At 48.0% G+C, this 25,074-nt stretch overlaps 2 protein-coding genes across 3 annotated transcripts in view; one reads left to right on the top strand and one right to left on the bottom strand.

The window, feature by feature from the left end:
- Positions 1-1,597: 1,597 nt before the first annotated feature.
- LOC129831801 (SPRY domain-containing SOCS box protein 4-like) overlaps positions 1,598-25,074 on the bottom strand; it is a 41,998-nt gene continuing 18,521 nt past the window's right edge. The window contains exons 1-3 of one of the 2 annotated variants that reach the window (XM_055895263.1): positions 17,317-17,413; positions 12,889-13,766; positions 1,598-2,932 (exon numbers count right to left, since the gene is read on the bottom strand). In XM_055895263.1, the coding sequence (XP_055751238.1) occupies positions 2,805-2,932; positions 12,889-13,597 (837 nt within the window). In that variant the 5' untranslated portion in view covers positions 13,598-13,766; positions 17,317-17,413 and the 3' untranslated portion in view covers positions 1,598-2,804. Of the gene's footprint in view, positions 2,933-12,888; positions 13,767-17,316; positions 17,414-25,074 lie in introns of those variants that run through there. The other variant, XM_055895262.1, reaches the window with a different exon arrangement.
- On the top strand, positions 17,728-18,288 carry LOC129832532 (uncharacterized). Its single transcript, XM_055896652.1, has one exon. The coding sequence runs from the start codon at positions 17,728-17,730 to the stop codon at positions 18,286-18,288; it is 561 nt and encodes a 186-aa protein (XP_055752627.1).

Genomic DNA, 25,074 nt, shown 5'->3' with positions numbered 1-25,074 from the left:
AAAGTGAGTAAAGGGCTATTTTCTGTTTAGTGTGTGCACCTTGTCTAGAAGATTGACTATGTACCTTTTTAAAGATCATTCAAATAGGTCAAAGAAAAGTCGCTTTGAGAAGTCAAGCACTCATTCATTTAATCTGAGAGAAACAGACCACAATACATAACTCTGCAGGAGATAAGACCAAACCTCAAGGTGATTTTCTTTTAGGAATTATACATTTCTTCATCTTCCCTCCATGCAGCCTCTGTGGAAGACAACAGCCCTTCAACTGCTACAGTTCTCCTCCCTCCATGTCACTCAATACAGGATGAGAGGGAGGGAAAGGAATGAGGGAGTGAGGTAAAGACGGGGGAGCAAAGAAGAGTGAAAGGAGGAATGTTGATGGGCATCATGGAGAGTGTGAAGGCAGTAGAATAGACCGGTGAGGGGAGAGATTACACCTTTCGTGATGAATATGATGGAAAGTACAGGCATAAGAGGTAAAGGACAGGAGAGTGCAGAGAGTAATAATATGGACGATGATGGAAAACTGGTTGGAGAGGGTGAGAAGTAGGGAGAAATAAATGGGTTGAGTAGGGGGAGAGGGAAGGGAGGGAGCCAATAGCCACTGTTGTAAGATTATACCCCAGTCAACAGGATATAAGAGCTCAATTGTAAATCAGCATAGTAGCGCAGCTCAAATCAAGCTGCCACAACAAACTGTCAAGAAACGGGGTGTATCAAGGATAAGCCCCTTTTAGACAGATCAAGCACCAGCTTTTATCCTGATTTGATCCTACCTTTCCGCAAGGGAGTAAATTAATTACTAAATCCCAAGGGCAGGGATGATCTCATTTAACTGATATTTGATTTCCAATGCCTGGTCTTAGCCTCAAACTGTGATGCTGTGTCCATCATGCCCTGAAGCGCTTCCTCATCCTTCAAATCCTTGCTTCTTACATTTCAGCACTAAAGCCTTCGCCTGAGATCCATTTTTTTGTAACCCTTATTTTACCAGGTAAGTTGACAAGAAAAATATTCATTTACAGCAATGACCTGGTGAATAGTTACAGGGGAAAGGGAGGGGGGGGGGGGGGGGGCAAATGAGCCAATTGCTATAACACAAGGTTATGTACACTTCTGGTAATGGGCAGGTAACCCTACCTATAGGATGATTGTAACCATTTAGGGAAATGTTTCCTTCTTTACAACTGAACTCTAACACCACTTGTGTTAAATCATCAGTAGCACTTTGCTGTCCTGCTGTGATCTTGATATGATCGACAGACAGATGTATGCTGTAAAACATGACAGGGTTTTCTGAATGGTCAGGGAAAGCTGCTTTGTCTGAACTGTGATCACAGAACAGGCTTTGTTCTCTGTTCAAAGCCTGCCCCATGGGACATCAGCTTCAGAAAACGTCCCTGACTAAATATCAAACACAGGCATCCAACTACAGCGACATACTTTAAGTCACAGTGAAATAACTGAATGACTATATTTTTGGTTCAAAGGCATAGTGTTGTGAATGTGCTGGGCAGCATTGAGGCTTCCATTCATTTGGATGACACTGGCATACTGAGGTGACAGTAGGTCCAACTGGACAGAAAACACCAGCGTGTTTGGTTCAGTTTCTTTGTGTTTTATTCACATTTAAAAGATTATCATGGCAGCACATTCCTCGATCAGTCTCTCTCAGCGAGACTTCCTGTCTCACCCGGGTCACTTCCTGTCCGGCAAATAGAGCTCAAAACCATAGAAAACAAAAATCAGAAACAAAGTAAACCCCCAGTCATAAAAACAGAACAATATACTTAAAGGAATAGTCACCATCAGGATAAGAACGGAAAGAGGGAAAAAAGCAGCAGGTCTTTTTTTTTGGTCTCCTGTGAGATGTGCTTTCGCTGAGCAGGCACATGAACAGTAACAGCAGATTGGCCCTCAGACCAACCTCAGCTTTAAACACATCACACTGACTGACAACATGCCATGTATGTCCACAACGGCACCCTATTCCCTACATAGTGCACACCATTTGATCAAGCTGATCAAACGCAGTGCACTATGTAGGAAATAGGGTGCCACTGTGGACGCACACCCAGTCACTCACCCAGACAGAGTCATGGATCCAATGAAACCCACTGATAAATAAAGGGAGACTGCCAGTTGAGAGGGAGGTGCAGTGCAGCAGGGGACTAGAGATATCAGGGCTGCAGTGTTGTCAGACTGATGTCTTGGGGTGCCTGTTGTAGAGCAAGGCCGACACGCACCAACCCACACATGCATAAAACCTCACACACTGAAAACAGCCCCTCGGAGCATGAGCTAGTGTTTGCATATGCATGCTTTGAACGATGTTCGCGTCCCTGTGGCTAGGGGCTGGTGAGCCTCAGTAGAGCCTGCTAGAGTCTAAATATCTACATGTGCAGAGAGGCTTCCAGAGAGTCTATAGATGTACAGTAACTGTGCATCATCCCCAAAATGCCCTGTTCCTCCAGGAATATATTCTAGAAGCTTCCACGCTATAGACCCAATGAGAAGACAGCATCATAGCCCAACACTTCTGCTAGAGTCCAGTCTCAAGCCCATCCACCTCTGTCCATCAATCGCTCATCTGTCCATCTGGGGGACAGCAGTGAGCAAATTGAAACAATGGAGTTCAAAATGGACACAAATCCTAAAAGGAAACTCGCAACTCCATTATAGGCTTCCTCCCGACCATCATCATCCTCAGTAGATGTCCAGTGGTTCAGGGTTCAATTGTTTGTGGTTGACCGTAGTGAAATGTAGCTGTCGTCAAGCAGTTCGTTGTCCTGGTGAGTGTAGGTTCACTGGTACTGGAGGTAGTTCTTGATGGTCTCTGGCAGAGGGAGGGTGTCTATCTGGTTGACTCGGTCCCGCCCCAGAGCCAGCCTGGCCACTCGCCTGCACAGGTCCATCAGGGGGAGGGGCTCCGCTGTGACAGACAGGAGAGGAGGACTTTAAAACGGGGTAAAAAAATATGAATGTTTACATACATTTACAGATGTAATATATGCTATTTCAGAGGGAGTGCATTTAATATAAGTGTAGACTGAGCAATATGATATCATCCTCAGAAGAGCTTTTAAGTGCATGTGTTTGTCAGAGAGATCTTCCCACACACACAAACTTTTATAATGAGTGCGCCCTTCACGGACGTCAGCTTGACCGTTCCACCTGCCATGACCATGTGTTTGTACTGGACAGAGCAGACACTCTCCTGAGCATCTGTGTGAAGGTGATACTCAGGGGCTCGCCACACACAGTCTCCCTCACTGTTGAGTCACTGGCCACATGGCTTTGAATAGACAGGGTGGACGGTGTCAAGGAGGACCCTAGGGAATCCTCTAAATGGACTGGTGCCCTTGTAGCTACGTGACCACTAGACAACACAGTAAGATATATAGACACACTAACATTAGCCTCTCCTGTATTTTACACTAAGATGTTTCCATAGGAAGGTTGTGATACCAACGCAGGCTTGCTGGTACACTACTCAACATGATCTATTTCACCATTTCATCATCATATAATTCATGTTCTTAAATGAACAAAGATGAAAAAGAAACTTGCGAGGCGTTGGGTTGAGTAAACCACTTCAAGGAACAGTAACATAGCATGTTATTCAGTAGAGCCATGGGAATTGCATACATTTACATTTAAGTCATTTAGCAGACGCTCTTATCCAGAGCGACTTACAAGTACATACATTCATACTTTTTTGTAGGAGGGATGATAATTATGATGCTGCTTCCTGGAAACTGTCCAATCACCCAGCTGGCGCAAATGTTGCCGTCCGGCGACCAATGGTGCCGTCAAATAGCGGGTCAAACAGCGGGAATCTGAGCAGGAACCTGCTATTGTCTTCGGTGCATCAACTGTCTGGCTGAGCTATTAGACACCACACTGCGCCAGTGAGTGTGCCTGCATGGAGAAACGTGTATGGTGCTCATCTTTTGAGAGTCATGCTTAGTTTGAAATAGTCCTGAGAAAAACAAGGACAAAGGGGACAGGAAGGGGGAAGAAGACACACAGAGCCCAACGGAGTCCATAACAGCTACATGTTGAACCAGCACATCTGCCTTGGCGTGCTGGACTGCATGCCATGTGAGCTCATGAAAACCCAAATCATACTTCAAACATGGGGGAAAAAGCAAAAACAGGACAGGAGGTATTAAGTATTAATGGAAGCAAATGAACTGGAAGTGGTTCAGTTAAATGGACTAGAAAGTAACTCTCCATCCTGCTCTTCCTGTCCCCCCCGCAGGGACTCTGATTCAGGCCTGGGCTCAGGTCCTACCCTACCTACCCAGGGGCTATAGCTCTGGGAGGATCAGTAGCATGCATTAGGCTTGTATATAAGTGGTAACAGATGACCTACATATAGGCCTACACATACATGTAGACACACCTTCCTATGACTAATACACAGAGCAGTCCCAGTACAAAGTGTCTGAGATAGAGGGAGCAGGGGAATTTGGGACAGCAACAGAGCTCTCTCTCCCCCTCTGTGTGAGAAGAAAGCAGACTGACTGGTGCATTGAGGTGTAACAGGTTGGTCCCTTTCACTGACACCATCCTCCAGGCTATTTCAGAGCTACTGGATGCAGGTGACCCAAAAAGTGTGCTGTGTGTGTTCAACCCACTTGTGTAATTTCAGGAGACACGCATTAAGGTATCTTGATCCTGCTGTCCCAGTTTCCTTCTCCATCTGTGTCTCGGATCAATCTCTGCCTCCAGCTCTCGTTTCCTCTCAGCCAGGAGTGATGCCAATAGAACTGACGTCAGGATATTCAGTGAGGAACAGACTTGTTGACTCCAGACTGGGAGCTTATCTAATCAATATGGAGAACTGTCAGTGAAGCGTGTGGAGAAGGATAACATCTCAAACTGTGCACCAGTTCCAATGACCACCTCGTGATTTGGAGTGAGTGTGTGTGTGATGTACATGTATAATGTGTGTGTGTGCGGGGGGGGCAAATGTATAAAATGACCATCTTGTGACAAGACCTGTGTGTGTGTGTGTGTGTCAATGCATAAAATGTGCACCTCATCCTGACAAGGAACGTCTGCGTGACTGATTTTTCCAATAAGTACGCATGGGAAAGTACGTACAACAGTGACTACGTAGAAGTGGAGCATCTCTGAGTCTAATTCATTGACCAATCCAAGAGAACATCACAGGTAGAGTGAGAAAGAATGAATGGAAAGAGCAATGAGTAAGAGAAAGGAGGGAGAGAAAGGGCAAGCCTCAGCCTCTCAAATTGGAAATCATTGACTTGAGCTGAATCCAATTGCTCACTGAACTAAGATGACGGTAGAAATGTCACTCTTCCTTTTGGGCTGGAGCGTTATTACCCGACCGAACCAAATGATCTAGCCCCTGATCTCCAGACAGAACCAAACGCTCCAGTCCATTCAACCACCGATCCCTGCAGTGCCTCTCTACACTCTGGTCCTCAGCATAATAAAGCCTGTTATAGCCCTGATTACTCACAGACCCTACGGGCACACACACACTTTAGAAAAGTCTGAACCTAGCCATGAGCATTGTAAGAATATGAGCGCTATTGTCTGAGTATCTATTCAGAGACATTGAGTCTGATGCTCTAAAGCACTGTACCAGAAAGGGTTTACACCACTGTGCAAGACATTGAGTCCACAAACAATACAATTGTGGATAGTCAGATTAATATAGTTTAAACCATTTACATGATTTGCAAAATAACGATTTCCCTAATAATCCTGATGGGACTTAAATGCAGAAAATCACCAATTAAAAATATTATTTCTACCACATTGACAATGTTATTTTTACGAAGCCCTTTTTTGATTCTGAGTTGTGATTCCGAGTTTGTAAGTGAAAATTAGTTCTAAGATTCATACTCTGTTTTTCCCAAGCTCACTTCACTCGTGCATAACAGGGAGGCTTGCGCTACCCAGTGCTGGCACATGTGCAGAGCAAATGCACCACTGCAATCAAATCAAATTTGTCACATGCGCCAAATACAACAACCTTACCTTGAAATACTTACAAGACCTTAACAATGCAGTTCAAGAAAGAGTTGATAAAATATTTACAGAATAAAAAAATCTTACAAAAGTAACAAATGTATATAACAAGGCTAGATATAGGGGGTACTGGTACCGAGTCAATGTAGATAGTCCGGGTGGCCATTTGATTAGTTGTCTTACGGCTTGCGGGTAGAAGCTGTTAAGGAGCCTTTTGGTCCTAGACTTGGCGCTCCAGTACCGCTTGCCGTGCAGTAGCAGAGAGAAGTCTGACCATTTTTTGGGCCTTCCTCTGACACCGCCTACTAGGTCCTGGATGTCAGGAAGCTTGTCCCCAGTGATGTACTGGGCCGTACACACCACCCTCTGTAGTGCCTAACGGTCAGATCCCGAGCAGTTGCCATACCAGACAGTGATGCAACCTGTCAGGATGCTCTCGATGGTGCAGCTGTAGAACTGAGGATCTGGGGACATACCAAATCTTTCCAGTCTCCCGAGGGGGAAAGGTGTTGTGCCTTCTTTACAACTGTCTTGGTGTGTTTGGACCATGATAGTTTGTTGGGGATGTGGACACCAAGGAACTTGAAACACTCGACCCAATCCACTTCAGGACCTGTTCGGCCCTCCTATTCCTATAGTTCACGATCAACTCCTCGGGCGGTAATGGTTTAGGCAGGCTACCTTCGCTTTCTTGGGCACAGGGACTACGGTGGTCTGTTTGAAGCATGTACACAACCATTCAAAAGTTTGGGGTCACTTAGAAAAAGTCCTTGTTTTTGAAAGAAAAGCTCATTTTTGGTCCATTAAAATATAAAATTGATCAGAAGTAGTGTAGACATTGTTAATGTTGTAAATGACTATTGTAGCTGGAAACGGATGATTTTTAATGGAATATCTACATAGGTATACAAAGGCCCATTATCAGCAACCATCACTCCTGTGTTCCAATGGCACGTTGTGCTATCCAATCCAAGTGTATCATTTTAAAAGGCTAATTGATCATTAGAAAACCCTTTTGCAATTATGTTAGCACAGCTGAAACTTGTTCTGATTAAAGAAGCAATAAAACTGGCCTTCTTTAGACTAGTTGAGTATCTGGAGCATCAGCAATTGTGGGTTCGATTTGTGAATTGTGGGTATTATTTAAATTAAAAATCATTATTTATAACCTTGTCAATGTCTTGACAATATTTCCTATTCATTTTGCAACTCATTTCATGTATGTTTTCATGGAAAACAAGGACATTTCTAAGTGACACCAAACTTTTGAACGATAGGTAGGTATTAGACTCGGACAAGGAGAAGTTGAAAATGCCAGTCGTGGCACTTTCCAGTTGGTCCGCGCATGCTCGCAGTACACATCCTGGTAATCCATATGTCCCGCAGCTTTATGAATGTGAATGTAAAAAGGTCTTGCTCACATCGGCTACGGAGAGCGTGGTCACACAGTCGTCCGGAACAGTTGGTAGTCTCATGCATGCTTCAGTGTTGCTTAACTCGAAGGTAGCATAAAAAGGCATTTAGCTCGTCTGGTAGGCTCGCGTCACTGGGCAGCCCACGGCAGGGTTTCGCTTTGTAGTCTAATAGTTTTCAAGCCCTGCCACATCTGACAAGCGTCAGAGCCGGTGTAGTAGGATTCAACCTTAATCCTGAATTGACACTGCCTGTTTGATGGTTCGCCTGAGGGCATAGCGGGATTGCTTATACGCATCCGGATTAGTGTCCCGCTCGTTGAAAGCGGCAGCCTTTAGCTCGGTGCAGATGTTGCCTGTAATCCATTGGTTCTGGTTGGGAAATGTACGTACGGTCACGTTGTCGATGCATTTATTGATGAAGCCGGTGACTGAGGTGATATACTCCTCAATGCCATTGAATGAATCCCGGAACATATTCCAGTCTGTGCTAGCGAAACAGCCACTAGGAGCGCCGCTTCTGGATGAGCATTTTCTTGTTTGCTTATGGCCTTATACAACTCGTTGAGTGCGGTCTTAGTACCAGTATCGTTTTGTGGTGGTAAATAGACAGCTACGAATAATATAGATGAGAACTCTTGGTAGATAGAATACCTCATAAGCTGTAGACAACACTACCTCAGAAGAGCAATACCTCAAGACTTCTTTAATATTAGAAATTGCACACCAGCAGCTTTTGACAAATACACACCCCCGCCCCTCGTCTTACCAGACGTAGCTGCTCTGCCCTGCCGAAACACGGAGAAGCCAGCTCTATATTGTCCGTGTCGTTCAGGCAAGTCTCGGTGAAACATAAAATATTCATTTTTAATGTCCTGTTGGTAGGATAGTCTTAAATCATAGATCGTCCAGTTTGCTTTCCAATGCACGTTGGCCAATTAGGAGGGAAGTGGTGGTTTACCTACTCATCTGCGATGAGTAGATCCCCCCCCCCCCTTTTGTTTACGCTGAAGACAGGATTTGGGCCTTGTTGAGACAAAGCAATATATAAAGAAAAAAATCTTTGTCCAGTTCTTAGGTGAGTAATCGCTGTTCTGGTGTCCAGAAGATCTTTTCGGTCATAAGAGACAGTAGTAGCAACATTATGTACAAGATGAGATAAACAATGTGAGGAAGAGAAAAAAAAAGCCACCCCCTCCGGCACCATTCTCTACTGAAACGCCGATTAAGAGGTTTAAGTCCTAATAATTCGAAAGGTTGCTCAGAAAACCAGGTGTTTGAAATTGCTGTATGCTTTGTTTGATTTGACCTTACACCGATTAAAATAAGCAGAACGAAGTGGTTAAAAATCAATGTAGAGTCAAAATTGAACTAAGCATACGCCGATTTAAAACCAGGTTTTCTGAGCAATCTTTCCAATTATTAGGACATGACTACTGGCATAACCAGATTAATATTGAATGATTAGTGTGCATATAAATGTACTCACTGTCTATGAATCTATTCTCCACACTATCAGGGGACACAGCAGAGTTCCATGGCACCGAACAAGAGGAGCCATCCATTCCCAGGCTAGATCTCCCTCCCCAAGCCAGCACTTACTGTACCGTCTCCTCTCCCCATTCAAATAACCGGTTTCTACAGCAACTCCCTGCCATGATTAGAAGTGTAAATATTGAAGCAGGGACTTCAGCATAAATTAAAGAGCGGGAGTGAGTGACAGAGCGAGAGAATGAAAGAGCCAGTATGAAATAGTGTTAATTTCCAATGGAGGTTTTGCAAAGTGATTGCCTCGTTATTCTCTTGTTTAGCAGTGAATGAGTCCGGCTGCTGGCAGCAAGCCTGTATTGTTGCGTTTTGTGTAGTGCCATCTTATGGGAAGAACAACAGTGCCATAAGAAAAGCGCTAGCAGTACAGCCTCATCCCCCCTCTCCTATTGTTGTCTATTTACAGGCTTTGGGGAACACAAACACTAAAGAAATCGATAAAGCTTCCATCAGTGTGAAAGTCGTGCAGAGAAGAAACTAAGTGTTTGTGAGAAATAGAGGATCAGAGAATTGCATTAACTCTGTGTTAAGGGACAATTTATTTTATTGAAAGAGAAGACTCCTTTACCACGGTGAGTCTAAAACAAACACGGAAAAGATACCTTTGGGAATACGAGCCAATGCATACTAACAAATTGTCTGCATTTTCCTGTGAGTTACATGGGGATTTTTCCCCATTTCCACAGCATAATTAAGCAACAAGGCCAGGGGGGTGTGGTAAGGGTTGTTCTCAGGCACAACACACATATCACAAACCCCAGGTGCCTTATTTCTATTATAAACTGGTTACTAAGATAAATAGAACAGTAAATAAGTATTTTTGCGTCAGACCAGTGGTATATTGTCTGATATACCCTTGGCTAAAATGCTGTTTCAGCCAATCAGCATCCATTCCCAAGAGAACTCCAGCAGAAGGAATAAATCCTCTTAACATCACTGCAGAAAACACTCAAACACTTACCCCTACATAATGTCTATAGAAGACTAACATGAGGCTACAGAGCTGTGAATTGGGGTGGATAAAGTCCTGCCTTATAAGCTGCTTCCATTAGCTTCTCTGACATTATCAAACTATAGTGAACATAAAATGCAACAGTTTAAAAGATTTTACTGAGTTACAGAACATGAGGAAATCAGTCAATTGAAATAAATAGGCCTCACAACAGGCCTCAGGATCTCGTCACAGTATTTGTGCATTCACATTGTCATCGATAAAATGCCATTGTGTTCGTTGTCCATTGCTTATGCCTGCCCATACCATAACCCCACGGGGCACTGTTCACTATATCAAACTGCTAGCCCACACAACACCATACACGTGGTCTGCGGTTGTGAGGCCAGTTGGACGTACTGCCAAATTCTCTCAAACAATGTTTGAGGCAGCTTATAGAGAAATTAACATTCAATTCACTGACAACAGCTACGGTGAACATTCTTGCAATTAGTATGTCAATTGCGTGCTCCCTCAATTTGAGACATCTGTGGCATTGTGTTGCGTGACAAACTGTACATTTTAGTGGTCTTTTATTGTTCCCTGCACAAGGTGCACCTGTGTAATGATCATGCCGTTTAATCAGCTTCTTGATATGCCACACTTGTCAGGTGGATGGATTATCTTGGCAAAGGAGAAATGATCACTAACAGGGATGTAAACAAATGTGTGCATGTATTGAAAATGTACGTATGGAAAATGCTTTTTGTATGTATGGAAAATATCCTCTTGAAAGTAAACCAGTTGATAAAGAATAGGCCTTGTGTTCCAATGGGATCTAGATAAATGCATTAATGTCACACATTCTACACAAACAGCCCAGTGTGTTTGTCTGTGAGATAGAGAAAACCATTCAACAGAGGGTGACTGTATGGGGCACAATAAACACACACCTCCCTTCGCAAGGCCAGACGTTGAGCTCAGAGGCACACTGGGACTGCCTCCAGAATTTCAACACTCCTGGCTCCCTTCTGTGAACTCACACACAAACAAACACCTGGCTTGCAGCCATGGACATGTAGTTCTTGTCTGACCATCTAAGAGCCCTCATCCTGCTTTGGGTCTTTCTGTAACATACAGTGGGGGAGGGTGATGCTGTTACACAATCCAAAATGGACAGAACGGTCCTAAATGACTCCCACAGTAGGTGACATTCATGTCTGCTATACTTAGACACCCACACACAGAGAGACACACCCACCCATAAAGACCCAGACAGCTTCCTATGGGTAAACACACATTTTTATAGATCAGAGCAGGGCCAGACAGAGAAACACCAACAGGCCCTCCCCCACTCTTTCTCCACTGTAGCGGAGCCAGTTACTCCACACAGTACTGTATACAGTCAACCAGGCCAGTCTGCAGTATAAAACACTATCCATCAGCCAGTCTCTCTGTACTGACATACCATGATTAGTGTACTGGAGGCTGTAGATTGACAGTGGCCAACTCTCCTGGAGAGCTACTGTGTATTATAGCTCCTGCCTTGCTCTAACACAGCTTGATATAGCTAATCTAGGTCTTGAGGAGCAGCTGATTGGTAGAATCTCACTATCCAGTAGGTCTGCAGGAAGAGGGTAGGCCACCACTGGTTTACGCCATCTCTAGTCATGCTCTGACTGACTGTCACTACTACAGTATTATTCAGACTGAGTGTCTCTGGGACTAACCTAGTGAGGAAACGGTCACTTAATCTTTCTGCTCAACACACACAGCCTCATCATCTCCAGTCTATTATGTCCAAAACACATGACTGACAGACACATGTTTAAATCCAAAATGTTTTTCTCCATCAACCTCTTTTGAGCAGCTTTCTCCAGTTGTCAGCTTCAGGGAGGACTATTCTGGACTGATGTGCAGTGTGCTTCTCTGATACCTTCGCGGCTGTTGTGGCTTCCCCCAGTGGTGGGTGAAGCCACAACTCTGAAATCAGACTTCCAATGGAGTCGGACTTCAGAGAATACTAATGAGAAGCCCTGCTTCAGTGACAGCACCCTGATAAACAGCTCTGAACCAGTCTGAAATCCCTTGGATGTGACGCCCCTCTGTTTCATCTCTGAACTACCTCTACTCTAGCCTTCCTCCTGATGCTGACTGCTCAAGCCATTAATGTACTACCCTGCCTGCCATAATCGTCCATTAACTATTTGTTTTTGGAAGAAGAAAAAAAGTGGTTGTTGCTTAAAGTGCTTTGAGATTGTAATGAAAAGCACAAAGTTTAATGTACTATTAATCACTCGCCCTCTTATTCTTTTCTTCATCCATCCCTCCTCCCAGTCACATTCAGGGCTGTGTCGCGCTGTGCTCTGTAGATTCAGCAGAAATCTCCCCCCGGGACAGAGCAATTGCCTTAGCACTTCGAAAATAAACCCTGGCTCCAAACAATATCATTGTGGAGCTCAACATTTCCTACAGACGCCTGCCCTCATCTACACAGTAAGCAATTCAAAGCGAGCTCTCTGACTATTCAGAGATTGAGAGAGTATGGTTGTATGAGTCACTGGCTTTCGACATTGTGCTTTATTGTTTTCTAAACAAGAGCCAGAGAGAAAGTAAAGTGAGCACCGTTAAGGCATAATGCACCATTGACGTTCTGATATTATAGTTTCTTTGAGCTACAGCACAGATTACAGAAAATCTCACAATATAACGTAGGCAGAGAATAAACAGAAAGAGAGAGAGGGGTAGACAGAAAGAGAGGGGGGTAGACAGAAAGAGAGAGGGGTAGACAGAAAGAGAGAGGGGTAGACAGAAAGAGAGAGGGGTAGACAGAAAGAGAGAGGGGTAGACAGAAAGAGAGAGGGGTAGACAGAAAGAGAGAGGGGTAGACAGAAAGAGAGAGGGGTAGACAGAAAGAGAGGGGGGTAGACAAAGAGAGGGGGGTAGAAAGATGTTTCCCACTGTCAAGCCATAAGGACATTGACTTACGATCCAGTCCATTGACGTAGTGGATGGAGACCTCACAGTGTCCCCACACGGCACTGACGATAGGGTACAGCCTCCTGCCCTTTAACCCTCTGAAGGCCACGCCCAGGTACTGGCCGTCCACCATGAAGCTGAGCGAGCCCTCATCCATGTCCAGCACCACCAGCAGGGCATCCGGCAGAACAAACGACTCGTCTGCCTCCAGGAAACACGGGTATGTTGGTGCCGAGGTGGAGGCCGGCCGGTTCTTACTGTCGTGGTAGAGTCTGTTCCGGCCCAAGTCCCAGCCCCACGACTCACAGTCCGAACCCACCAGGGCTGTGTAACCCACAGAGTGTAGAAGAGAGTCAGCCGTGCCCACCCCTACGACAGCGTGTGTTCCTCGTTGTCTCGCCGGCCAGTGGATCCGCCAGACATGGAGCCCCCGTGTGTAGCCCACCTGGCCGCGGATGCAGTCAGTGCTCTGGGCCACCGGGTGGCGGTGGAAGGTCAGCTTGTCGTCCTCCTTGACAAAGACGTTGAGCGAGCGGTCCTCTGGGTTCCAGGCATGGTGGAGCTGCAGGTCAGAGGTCGCAGGGGGCATGTCCAAAAGTAGGTCAAGACGAGGAGGCCGGCAGAAGTCTGGACCCCGCAGCTCACGGCGGACAGGCCGATATGAGGGCTCGCCCCGTGCGTCAACCGACTTGATGCTGCCCGAGATCTTCTGACCCATCGCTGGAGAGGGATGGAGGGATAGAGGGAGATGGGGTGGAGGGCGGAGCGAGGGTGGTATGGGACTTCACACCGTTACCTCATGGGCGCTGTGGCCAGAAGGGCAGTCGTCCCTGGCTGAGAGCCGCTCTCACAGAGACACTCGGTTCCTCTGACAGTGAACTTCGCTCCTACAGGAGACACACAGAAGAAAACATTAGTTGACTTTATCATGACATATTCTCACTTTCCCAAACTCCTGTTACACACAGCAGCAATGGCAAGACAACACAATGAAAGCCCTTTTCCTTACATATCGAAATTCAACTCAGACAGGCTAATGCAGCAGGCTTCCTTCCCCCAGAATAAAAACAGTCAAAAGAGCAGAGAAAGGGGGAGGAGAGGAAGCACAAGAGAAAGAAAGAGATGTATCAGTCTGAAACAGCCTCAGGCTGCTCTGTAGTTCCTAACAGCTCTCTGGAAGAAGAGGGGGGGAACATCTGAGCAACAAAAAGGGAGGAGGAACTCTTCTCTTCTACGGACTCACTCAAAGACGTTACCAGCCTCACACGCCAAGGGCACCACCCCTACAGACACTGCGTGTGCATGTGTCAAACACGACATGAACTTTCACAAACTATGCACCAAACGAGACTGCACACCCCCAGAAATGTAGCTGCTCAGTTTTAACCACACATTCACCAGATACTGAACAGAGAGGACCATACATTGTATAACGAAACACGACAAACACAATGAAAAGGCCTGTGTGTGTGTTCTTAAAAAGGAAGGATATTCAGACAGAACGCTAACATTACTGTGGGTGATTCAGATTTATGAGGGCCCTTTCAGAAGGAGTGGAGACTAAACAAGACCAAAAAGATTTGAGAAATCATTCCACAACAAAGATTTCAAAACAGTCAGTTACAGTGACCGATTTTACATGATTATCTCTGGCACAGTCATCCTGCCATTACATTTCCCATAAACCCACTGACACCCCTGTTACCAAGCCCTGTGCCCAGCTGTTCCAACATTTCTGTTCCAAAAACCCTCCCTCCCTGTTTTTGAGGAACAAGACCTACTCTGCTTGCAGAGAACAGAGAGAGAACCCTTAACTGTCACCCTGCACCTCCCTGTGAGAGCAGAGCTGCTGCGGGGACACAATGGAGGGAGTAGGTCACACTCTGAACCCAAACATCAAGGGGAGAGACAGAGGTGGCTAGCCAGCTCCAGATTTAAACCACATAACAAACACTGACAAACTATTGTCTGTGTGAAGTAGGACGTACGTGCCTGTGTGAGTTCCAGACCTCATTTACATTGTGCAGGCTCTACACAAATAAAAGCTACACATCTAAGATTTACATATTTATTAATTTATAAGTCTATAAATGACTCCTGATGCCATTTGTGCTGGAATGAAGGGTGCTATTTATCACAGTGTAATGAGGCCCACTGACTTACTGATCACAGCGATGCGCCATCAGACACAGTCACTCTGCCTCTGTGTGTATGAAACAGACAGACACTTGTTTGCTGACTGAGCTAGCGCATCTTTTGTAATGAGTGGTGTGTCTAGTCTGAGGGAAGGTACTCGTCATCATATTACCCCTACGGGGAAAACACCATAGCAGACAATTAGATGACAAACTAAAGAGGGAAGAGAGGAAAGAGAAATCAAATGGTGCATAATGGACAGAGTGACACTCTCCTGCTGACCTCAACTTCATTACCAAGATGTCTGCAGTCACATGTGCCCTCGTGTGTGAAGTCCAATCTCTGTGTGTGCACTCTTGACCCCTTTGGCCAGTGTGTGAAGGTACGCACACCCCCCCCACCCAAACCATCTGGTGTTTATACTATCCAGGGCCTCTATCTCCTCTTGAATATAGTTGCGGAGGAGACGAAATGTGGGAGAGCGAGGGAGAGATATGACAGGAGATGAGATGAGTGAAAGAGGGATGAGGAGATTGGTGGTAGAGAGTGAAAGGGAGATGCGAGCCCACAAGGGGAGATGGGTCTAAGGGAGCGCAAACACCGTGACGAATGTCAATCTGTCGTTCATTATTAGTATTTTATTTAACTAGGCAAGTCAGTTAAGAACAAATTCTTATTTACAATGACGTCCTACCCCGGCCAATTGTGTACCGCCCAACGGGACTCCCAATCATGGTCAGTTGTGATACAGCCTGGAATCAAACCAGGGTTTGTAGTGACACGTCTAGCACTGAGATGCAGTGCCTTAGAACGCTACACCATTTGTTCGGCGCAATGTGTTTTAGGAATCTCCCCGCCGGTGGGGGTCAATGCCAAACGTTTTAGTGCGATTCTACATGGTTTGCAAATTATGGCTCACACTCGGTTCAGAGGTGCTAAGTACTCTGTCGGCAAACGCTACCGGTGTGTGAAAGGGGGTAGATGACGGGTAAAGGAGTGGAATAGGAACATCTCTAGTTATTCTAGCAGACCTCTCCGTTAGTATAGGTTAGAGCAGCTGGCATGTAGGCCACTGCTAGCCGGCTGGCGTTGGCAGTGTTGTTGTCAGCATATCAAAACAGAGACTGGCCGGACAACACAAGGCCACACAGACTCATATATACCTTGAAGACGCATTATAGCTAGATCAAACGAGTGACAGCAGCTTTGAACCGACACACACAGAAAACAGACATGAACAGATGTAGTTTTGCACACGCACACCGTCTGAGTTGGAGAGCTTTTAAATTGCAGATTCTCTTATTCCAAGAGAATTTGACATCCTATCCTCCATCTCCCCTTAGTTCTCCTCACTCTCAGCGACGTGCCATCCCTTATTGCCAAGATAGTGGTGCTTCCCCATCCCTTGTTCCTCCCCACCATCTCATGTGCTTTGTGGAGGAGCAGATGTCCGCCACACAGTCCTAACTCAGTATAAATGGATTCGCATAACATTGTGTTGTGTCACGGGCCATTGGCTGGCTGGGGGATCAACACAACTCTACTGGAGCCCAACCTCTCTAGAAATGACTATTGAGCAGAGGGGAAAACACCAGAGTGATATGTTGCGTATTGGAAGATGAGGGGTTACACTGTTTATTAATGTGAGAGTCCGAGAATAAGTCCATTGATACAAGGTGGGCGGAGTCTGAGCTATTTCAGTGTTCCAGTCCATCTGAGCAAGGACTAGCAGAGAGGTGTGACTGAACTGTTAGGTGATAGGGCAAGCACATCCCTAGTCGTACACACTCAACCTAACAAATATGACTTGCTCTAACAGTAACTTAAATACAACACTGAGGGATTTACTGTGAGACTGAATAATTGTACACTGCCGCAGCGCAAGTATGACAAACCATAGGATACTGTTACAGTGAGAGAGCCACGGTGAAATCCAATACTTTGAGACTTGGAGTATAACATCTTGATGGTGAGTTTGCTTTACAGTTTACTGTTAAAAAGCAAAGCACATCGTCTCACAGGACAGAAAAAGACTGACACAATCACTCTCCAGACCTGTGTAACAGCACATCTTAACAGCTAATGATCTCTCATCCCAACCCTAGAGGAAGTGCCTTCCTCGCTCTCTCTGTGTGCGTGTTAGCCAAACAGCTGTGGAATGATAGAGTACCACAAAGCTCCCTTCATTTGATATTCCCTATACTGAGTGTCTTTAGCACAACGCAGCTTGAACGCAACAGTAACACACGAACGAGACAGAGCAAGAGGGGGAACATGGAGAAAAACACAGAGACTTCTTACCATGCGAAGCGATATCCAAAATCAAGCTGGTCTCAGCATTTAGCTTTCTCACGACAATGTGTACACAAACACTAGGAGGAGAGAGGGAATCAGACTTTTCCTGGATGCCTTGTTCAACTACGGCCAGAATACAGTGTATTGAGAGAGGAAGACAGAGAGAGAGAAATAGGATAGAAAAAGAGTATGTCAGTAAGTGACGTCACAACAGGAAAACAGTCTAGCCTCAGTCAGTTCCCAGCTACGACAGGAAAACAGCCGCTGGAAGGAGAGAGGGAGGGGAAGAAAGAGGGAGCGAGCGAGGAAGGGGGCTAAGCACGAGCCCACAGAAAGTATTTCCCAACGATTACAAAACAATCCTGTCTCGCTTGCTCTGTGCTTCAAGTGGAGCGAGAGAAACAGAGCAGGATCGACATGCCACTGACCACGCCGCCTAGAAGAGACATGCCACTGACCGCGCCGCCTAGGAGAGACATGCCACTGACCGCGCCGCCTAGGAGAGACATGCCACTGACCGCGCCGCCTAGGAGAGACATGCCACTGACCGCGCCGCCTAGGAGAGACATGCCACTGACCGCGCCGCCTAGGAGAGACATGCCACTGACCGCGCCGCCTAGGAGAGACATGCCACTGACCGCGCCGCCTAGGAGAGACATGCCACTGACCGCGCCGCCTAGGAGAGACATGCCACAGACCGCGCCGCCTAGGAGAGACATGCCACAGACCGCGCCGCCTAGGAGAGACATGCCACTGACCGCGCCGCCTAGGAGAGACATGCCACAGACCGCGCCGCCTAGGAGAGACATGCCACTGACCGCGCCGCCTAGGAGAGACATGCCACTGACCGCGCCGCCTAGGAGAGACATGCCACTGACCGCGCCGCCTAGGAGAGACATGCCACTGACCGCGCCGCCTAGGAGAGACATGCCACAGACCGCGCCGCCTAGGAGACATGCCACTGACCGCGCCGCCTAGGAGACATGCCACTGACCGCGCCGCCTAGGAGACATGCCACTGACCGCGCCGCCTAGGAGACATGCCACTGACCGCGCCGCCTAGGAGACATGCCACTGACCGCGCCGCCGAAGAGACATGCCACTGACCGCGCCGCCGAAGAGACATGCCACTGACCGCGCCGCCGAAGAGACATGCCACTGACCGCGCCGCCTAGGAGACATGCCACTGACCGCGCCGCCTAGGAGACATGCCACTGACCGCGCCGCCTAGGAGACATGCCACTGACCGCGCCGCCTAGGAGACATGCCACTGACCGCGCCGCCTAGGAGACATGCCACTGACCGCGCCGCCTAGGAGACATGCCACTGACCGCGCCGCCTAGGAGACATGCCACTGACCGCGCCGCCTAGGAGACATGCCACTGACCGCGCCGCCTAGGAGACATGCCACTGACCGCGCCGCCTAGGAGACATGCCACTGACCGCGCCGCCTAGGAGACATGCCACTGACCGCGCCGCCTAGGAGAGACATGCCACTGACCGCGCCGCCTAGGAGACATGCCACTGACCGCGCCGCCTAGAGGAGACATGCCACTGACCGCGCCGCCTAGGAGACATGCCACTGACCGCGCCGCCTAGGAGACATGCCACTGACCGCGCCGCCTAGGAGACATGCCACTGACCGCGCCGCCTAGAAGAGACATGCCACTGACCGCGCCGCCTAGAAGAGACATGCCACTGACCGCGCCGTCTAGGAGACATGCCACTGACCGCGCTGCCTAGGAGACATGCCACTGACCGCGCCGCCTAGGAGAGACATGCCACTGACCGCGCCGCCTAGGAGAGACATGCCACTGACCACGCCACCTAGAAGAGACATGCCACTCAGAGCTGAAAGCCTCCCTGGCTGGAATGTACTTGGCTGGTTGCTGCAGAGACAGCCTCATGTGAGTGAGAGCACTGTAGTGTTACTTCAGTAGGAGAGACTGAAGAGGCAAACTGAGGCAGAATGGTGGGAGAGCTGTATCACGTTACTCCTCTCACAGGCGTCACCTTCCAAGCATGGAGAGAGCATGAAGACATACTTGTTCATGTTAACATTTCAACCCTGTCCCATCTAACCTTCTCACTGTTCAGCTCTGCAACCACGCCCGCCTCGTCGCTACCCTTCAGCGCCTATCCATCCGCTTTCCCTCTCATGTTTCTCCCATGAGAGACAAGAAAGCCTTCCCACCATCTCTACAGCCACACACTTTAGAGAGTGGCATTCCTCTCACCATGCCCTTTCCTCAATCTGGGGTGGCTTAATTACACAAGCTGTAGAGAGCAGAGTCAAGTCTATACCCCACACAGATTCTACAACCACCAGCTAATAAATTGAAATGCATACTGTATAAAAATCCCAATGCAGCTTCTGCGTATGAGTACATTAAGATGTGTCTGTTCCATTGCTTTGTTTTCACATGGGCTCCTGTTTAGTGACAGCATCGCTACGTGAGGAGTCCCGAGGCCAGCAGAGCACAGGCTGGAAACCCTTTCAACCCCGCTGCGTGTGTCTACATTCCAGTCCATTTCAACACACAATACAGTCAACCATGTATGAGTCAGTCAACTAGCTAGTAACAACTGTTGTCTCACAACTGTCAAACAGAGAAGGGAGCATTGATCATTAACATGAAGAGTGAGGGTGGACAAGGTGGGGAGATGAGCGAAAGATGGCTAAAGACGAGGAAGGCAGTGTGGGGGAGAGGGGGACAAGGTGGAGAGATGAGTGAAAGACGAGGAAGACAGTGTGGGGGAGAGGGGGACAAGGTGGAGAGATGAGGGAAAGACGAAGAAGGCAGTGTGGGGGAGAGGGGGACAAGGTGGAGAGATGAGGGAAAGACGAAGAAGGCAGTGTGGGGGAGAGGGGGACAAGGTGGAGTGATGAGGGAAAGACGAGGAAGGCAGTGTGGGGGAGAGGGGGACAAGGTGGAGAGATGAGGGAAAGACGAGGAAGGCAGTGTGGGGGAGAGGGGGACAAGGTGGAGAGACGAGGAAGGCAGTGTGGGGGAGAGGGGGACAAGGTGGAAAGACGAGGAAGGCAGTGTGGGGGAGAGGGGGACAAGGTGGAAAGACGAGGAAGGCAGTGTGGGGGAGAGGGGGACAAGGTGGAGAGATGAGGGAAAGACGAGGAAGGCAGTGTGGGGGAGAGGGGGACAAGGTGGAGAGACGAGGAAGGCAGTGTGGGGGAGAGGGGGACAAGGTGGAAAGACGAGGAAGGCAGTGTGGGGGAGAGGGGGACAAGGTGGAGAGATGAGAGAAAGACGAGGAAGGCAGTGTGGGGGAGAGGGGGACAAGGTGGAGAGACGAGGAAGGCAGTGTGGGGGAGAGGGGGACAAGGTGGAGAGACGAGGAAGGCAGTGTGGGGGAGAGGGGGACAAGGTGGAGAGACGAGGAAGGCAGTGTGGGGGAGAGGGGGACAAGGTGGAGAGACGAGGAAGGCAGTGTGGGGGAGAGGGGGACAAGGTGGAGAGACGAGGAAGGCAGTGTGGGGGAGAGGGGGACAAGGTGGAGAGACGAGGAAGGCAGTGTGGGGGAGAGGGGGACAAGGTGGAGAGACGAGGAAGGCAGTGTGGGGGAGAGGGGGACAAGGTGGAGAGACGAGGAAGGCAGTGTGGGGGAGAGGGGGACAAGGTGGAGAGACGAGGAAGGCAGTGTGGGGGAGAGGGGGACAAGGTGGAGAGACGAGGAAGGCAGTGTGGGGGAGAGGGGGACAAGGTGGAGAGACGAGGAAGGCAGTGTGGGGGAGAGGGGGACAAGGTGGAGAGACGAGGAAGGCAGTGTGGGGGAGAGGGGGACAAGGTGGAAAGACGAGCAAGGCAGTGTGGGGGAGAGGGGGACAAGGTGGAGAGATGAGAGAAAGACGAGGAAGGTAGTGTGGGGGAGAGGGGGACAAGGTGGAGAGATGAGAGAAAGAGATGGCTAAAGACGAGGAAGGCAGGGTGGGGGAGAGGGGGACAAGGTGGAGAGATGAGAGAAAGACGAGGAAGGCAGTGTGGGGGAGAGGGGGACAAGGTGGAGAGATGAGAGAAAGAGATGGCTAAAGACGAGGAAGGCAGGGTGGGGAAGAGGGGGACAAGGTGGAGAGATGAGAGAAAGAGATGGCTAAAGACGAGGAAGGCAGGGTGGGGGAGAGGGGGACAAGGTGGAGAGATGAGCGAAAGCAGTTAAAGAGGAACAGAACACGTTTTGCAGAGGAAGAGGAATGGTAGAAGCATTATTAATCAAACTGTGTGCAAACACACTCCATCAAAAAAGATGAAACAGAAAAACCTTGCAGGACGCTAGCTATAAAATAGTAACACGTCATCACAAACAGCTATCTTGACAGATTGGTGCTACTTTTATCTCTTAAAACAGACCCACAGACAGTGAATATGAATCACTTCACAACAAAGATCAAAAGGGAGTTCAGCCAGGGTTGGTCAATGAGGCCATTAGTCCAAATGACTTCCCATCTCATGTACAAAAGGAGACTGAAGAGCACAATAGCACCCCCTTACCCACTGCTTCTGTAATCCAGCTCCTCCAGATATGCACCCAGCTGAGAGCAGAATGGACAGTTCCCTATATAGCTGGATCACAGAAGATCAGACAGGCATCATACACTAGCACTGCTCTGGGGGTCAGTAGATACATTGCCACAAGTTGGATCCAGATAGTGAAGTATTTGAAACCTGGCCCCAGTACAGACAAAGCCGTTTGTTCCAAGTCCTGTCAGACTTTGCAGGAGCTGTTTTACTAGAAGCTCAAGGTGTATTCTAGAGGCGTAATCCACTTGGGTCGAGTACACACCAAGGTGCTATTAACACGAGGTCAGTCAAGTTGAAAGGTCAGCAGGTGTCTCCTCTTTCACAACTCGTCTATTCCTTCTCATACGCTTCCTTTGTAAACTCAAAATCCCTGTGCTACAATTCAGCTGCCTGCCTTGCCAGAGCCACACATCCATCCCATCAGCCAACAATTATGCAAATTAATGGATAGATTACAGATAATGACTTGTCATCACACAATAGCACTGTACTGGCAACAAAGCAGCCCAGAAAAACAGGTTTGAGTAGCTCCTGGGAACAGACTGTGGCAGGTTGATGCTACACATGGGTAGAACTAGTGCACGAGACGAGAAGCTCCTATACAATTTATAAAGGGCTTGGGGTACATGGACAAATAATGCTCTAGAATGAAATCCACAATGGGGGGGACGTGGGTTATCAACGTAGTCTAGCACTCACTGTATATTGTCTTTGTGGTACTAGTATCATACAGTTGGTTAAAACTCAAGCCATTCTCTCCAGGTCCACAGAACATTTCAGCTGTTTGGGCTGAGCCCTGTTCAAATATTAATAGGTACCCAGGTTGAAGGCTCTGGTTACCTGGGCGAGCAGATAGGTAAGCCCAAACTGGTCTGATCAGGTTCCCCACCCTGCCCCATGGGTAACAGAAACGGGAACAATCTCATTGGTGGCTCCATCAACAGGAATGAACAATCAAAAGCACTCTGAGCCAATTGGCTTCATGACATGTCCAAGATATTTTATTAGTATCTCTGAATAAAACGACAGCACCTCATCTCTGCACTTTTGTTGCGTCAGGAAGGTCAAGTGGCACAGCGGTCTAAAGGCACTGCATCGCTAGAGGCGTCGCTACAGACCCTGGTTCGATACCAACCTGTATCACAACCAACCGTGATTTGGAGTCCCATGTGGTTGCGCACAATTGGCCCAGCATCGTCCAGGGTAGGCTGTTATTGTAAATAAGAATTTGTTCTTAACTGACTTGCCTAGTTTAATTTTTTTAAATAAAATAAAAATCCACTCGTTTTGTGCACATTTTACACTTTGAATGGGTCTGAAGTGCAGTCAATGAACAATAAAGGAATTGGGTACATCAACTGTGAGGAGCAAATTATTAGTAGCCGAGTTATGCTGGCTGTGGCTGAGCTCACTTGTTAATCCATCCGAGAGCTGGCATCCACAGCAAACCACCACATCACCAAGTCCTAAAAGAACAGGTCAATCCCTTGACAGTGGTTCTGCCTACTTCCTGAGGAAAAACAGAAGGGAGCCAATGAGGCAGCAGGTAGAATCAGGACAGTACATAGTGTCTGGAAACATTACTTGCGGTCCTCACCTCTCTTAAAAGTGGATTGGAGGAGAGGATCCAATGAGACAACCAGTAGAAGACAGGACACAGGCCTAGACAGTGACGTGGGATAAGGCAGGAGGAGCCTTGGGAGGTGAAAGATAAGGACACTAAAATGTAAGGTAGCGCTAAAATGTAAGGTGTAGCGCTATTAAGAGTCAAACAGTGACCTAGTAAACCTAAGGGTAAGGGACTTCACTAACCTGGATGTGCAGTACACTTGGCTACTTTATAGGCCTCTGCACTAGACACTTCCTCAGACCAGATCACAGAACTGAATCCTCTAACCACTACATAACCAGTCTGCTGTAGGCAGAAGATAATCTGTACCAAGTGAGAATAGCTCAATACCAATGAACCAAGTCATTAAGTCAGAAAGAGCGAGATATGGAGAGAAACCGTATTCATGAGGCGTCGCAATCTTAATGTTTTTTCTCCCCAATTTCGTGATATCCAAATTGGTAGATACAGTCTCGCCCCAACGCTTCAAATCCTGTACGGACTATGGAGAGGCTAAGGTCGAGAGCCATGCGTCCTCCGAAACACGACACTGCCAAGTCGCACTGCTCGCTTAACCCGGAAGCCAGCCGCACCAATGCGTCGGACAAAACACCATACACATTGCGACCGTGTCAGCATGCATGCGCACGGCCCGCCACAGGTGTCGCTAGAGCGCGATGGCACAAGGACATCCCGGCTGGCCAAAACCTCCCCTAAACTGGACGGATTGTGCGTCACCTCATGGGTCTCCCGGTCGAGGCTGGCAGCGACACAGCCTGGGATCGAACCCGGATCTGTAGTGACGCCTCAAGCACTTCCTTAGACTGTTGCGGCACTTGGGAGGCCTGCAATCTCAATGTTCATCAAATGTTCAGGTGACTCCTCTTCAAACGTTAACCAGGTGTGTAGTGCCTCAACGCCTGTCGTTTGCTGGCTAAATTGGCCATTAGGCCGGGGCGGAATTGATGAAATGACTCCGTCGATATAGTACATTTCTCAGCCTCAGGCAAACAGGCCTCTAATCACAATGTGACTACAAGGTCTCTCGTGTACAGAATAATTCCCAGCCTCCACACACACACACACACACACTTCTCCAGACAACAAACCTATCCTCACGGTGCCCCTGCTGCTTCCACCTTCCAGCAAAATAGACCCAAACACACTTAACAAATCCAAATTGACACCAAACACCAAACCAGCAGTAACTTCCATCCTCAACCACGTGATGAACCACTGGAGACTAGACTACCCAGCCAAGACTACATCTATCAGCTGTGTAAAGTGCTGCAGCCTCCGGTTTCACTTAGGTGGAAACCTGGTTCTAATTGGGAGTTTATCCACCTGCTGAGTCTCCAGATGTTGCTGGGCGGAACTGGGGGCTCTCAGCCACTTGATGAGACTAGAGGGGATGAGAGATGTCAGCCCTGATTAATACATCACGCCTTTCTCATTAGAGCTACTTTCACCTCTCCCACAATCTCCCCGCTCACTCTCCCTCAGTCTCCAGCGGTCAGCAGCAATTAAGCAAAATGAGGATAGGAGAGCAGGCCGTTTGGTAGCTAAGTCGCTAAATAAAAACTTCAGTTAAAGCAGTGGGAGCCGGATGTGATATCTATTG

This window comes from Salvelinus fontinalis, chromosome 33, assembly GCF_029448725.1.
Source record: "Salvelinus fontinalis isolate EN_2023a chromosome 33, ASM2944872v1, whole genome shotgun sequence".
NCBI classification, from domain to species: Eukaryota; Metazoa; Chordata; class Actinopteri; order Salmoniformes; family Salmonidae; genus Salvelinus; species Salvelinus fontinalis.
Note: the sequence above shows the minus strand (reverse complement) of the source record. Positions and strands in the feature narration are given on the sequence as shown.

Coding starts and splice junctions, on each gene's coding strand:
- LOC129832532 (XM_055896652.1), top strand. CDS start 17,728: ATGCCACTGACCACGCCGCCTAGAAGAGACATGCCACTGACCGCGCCG.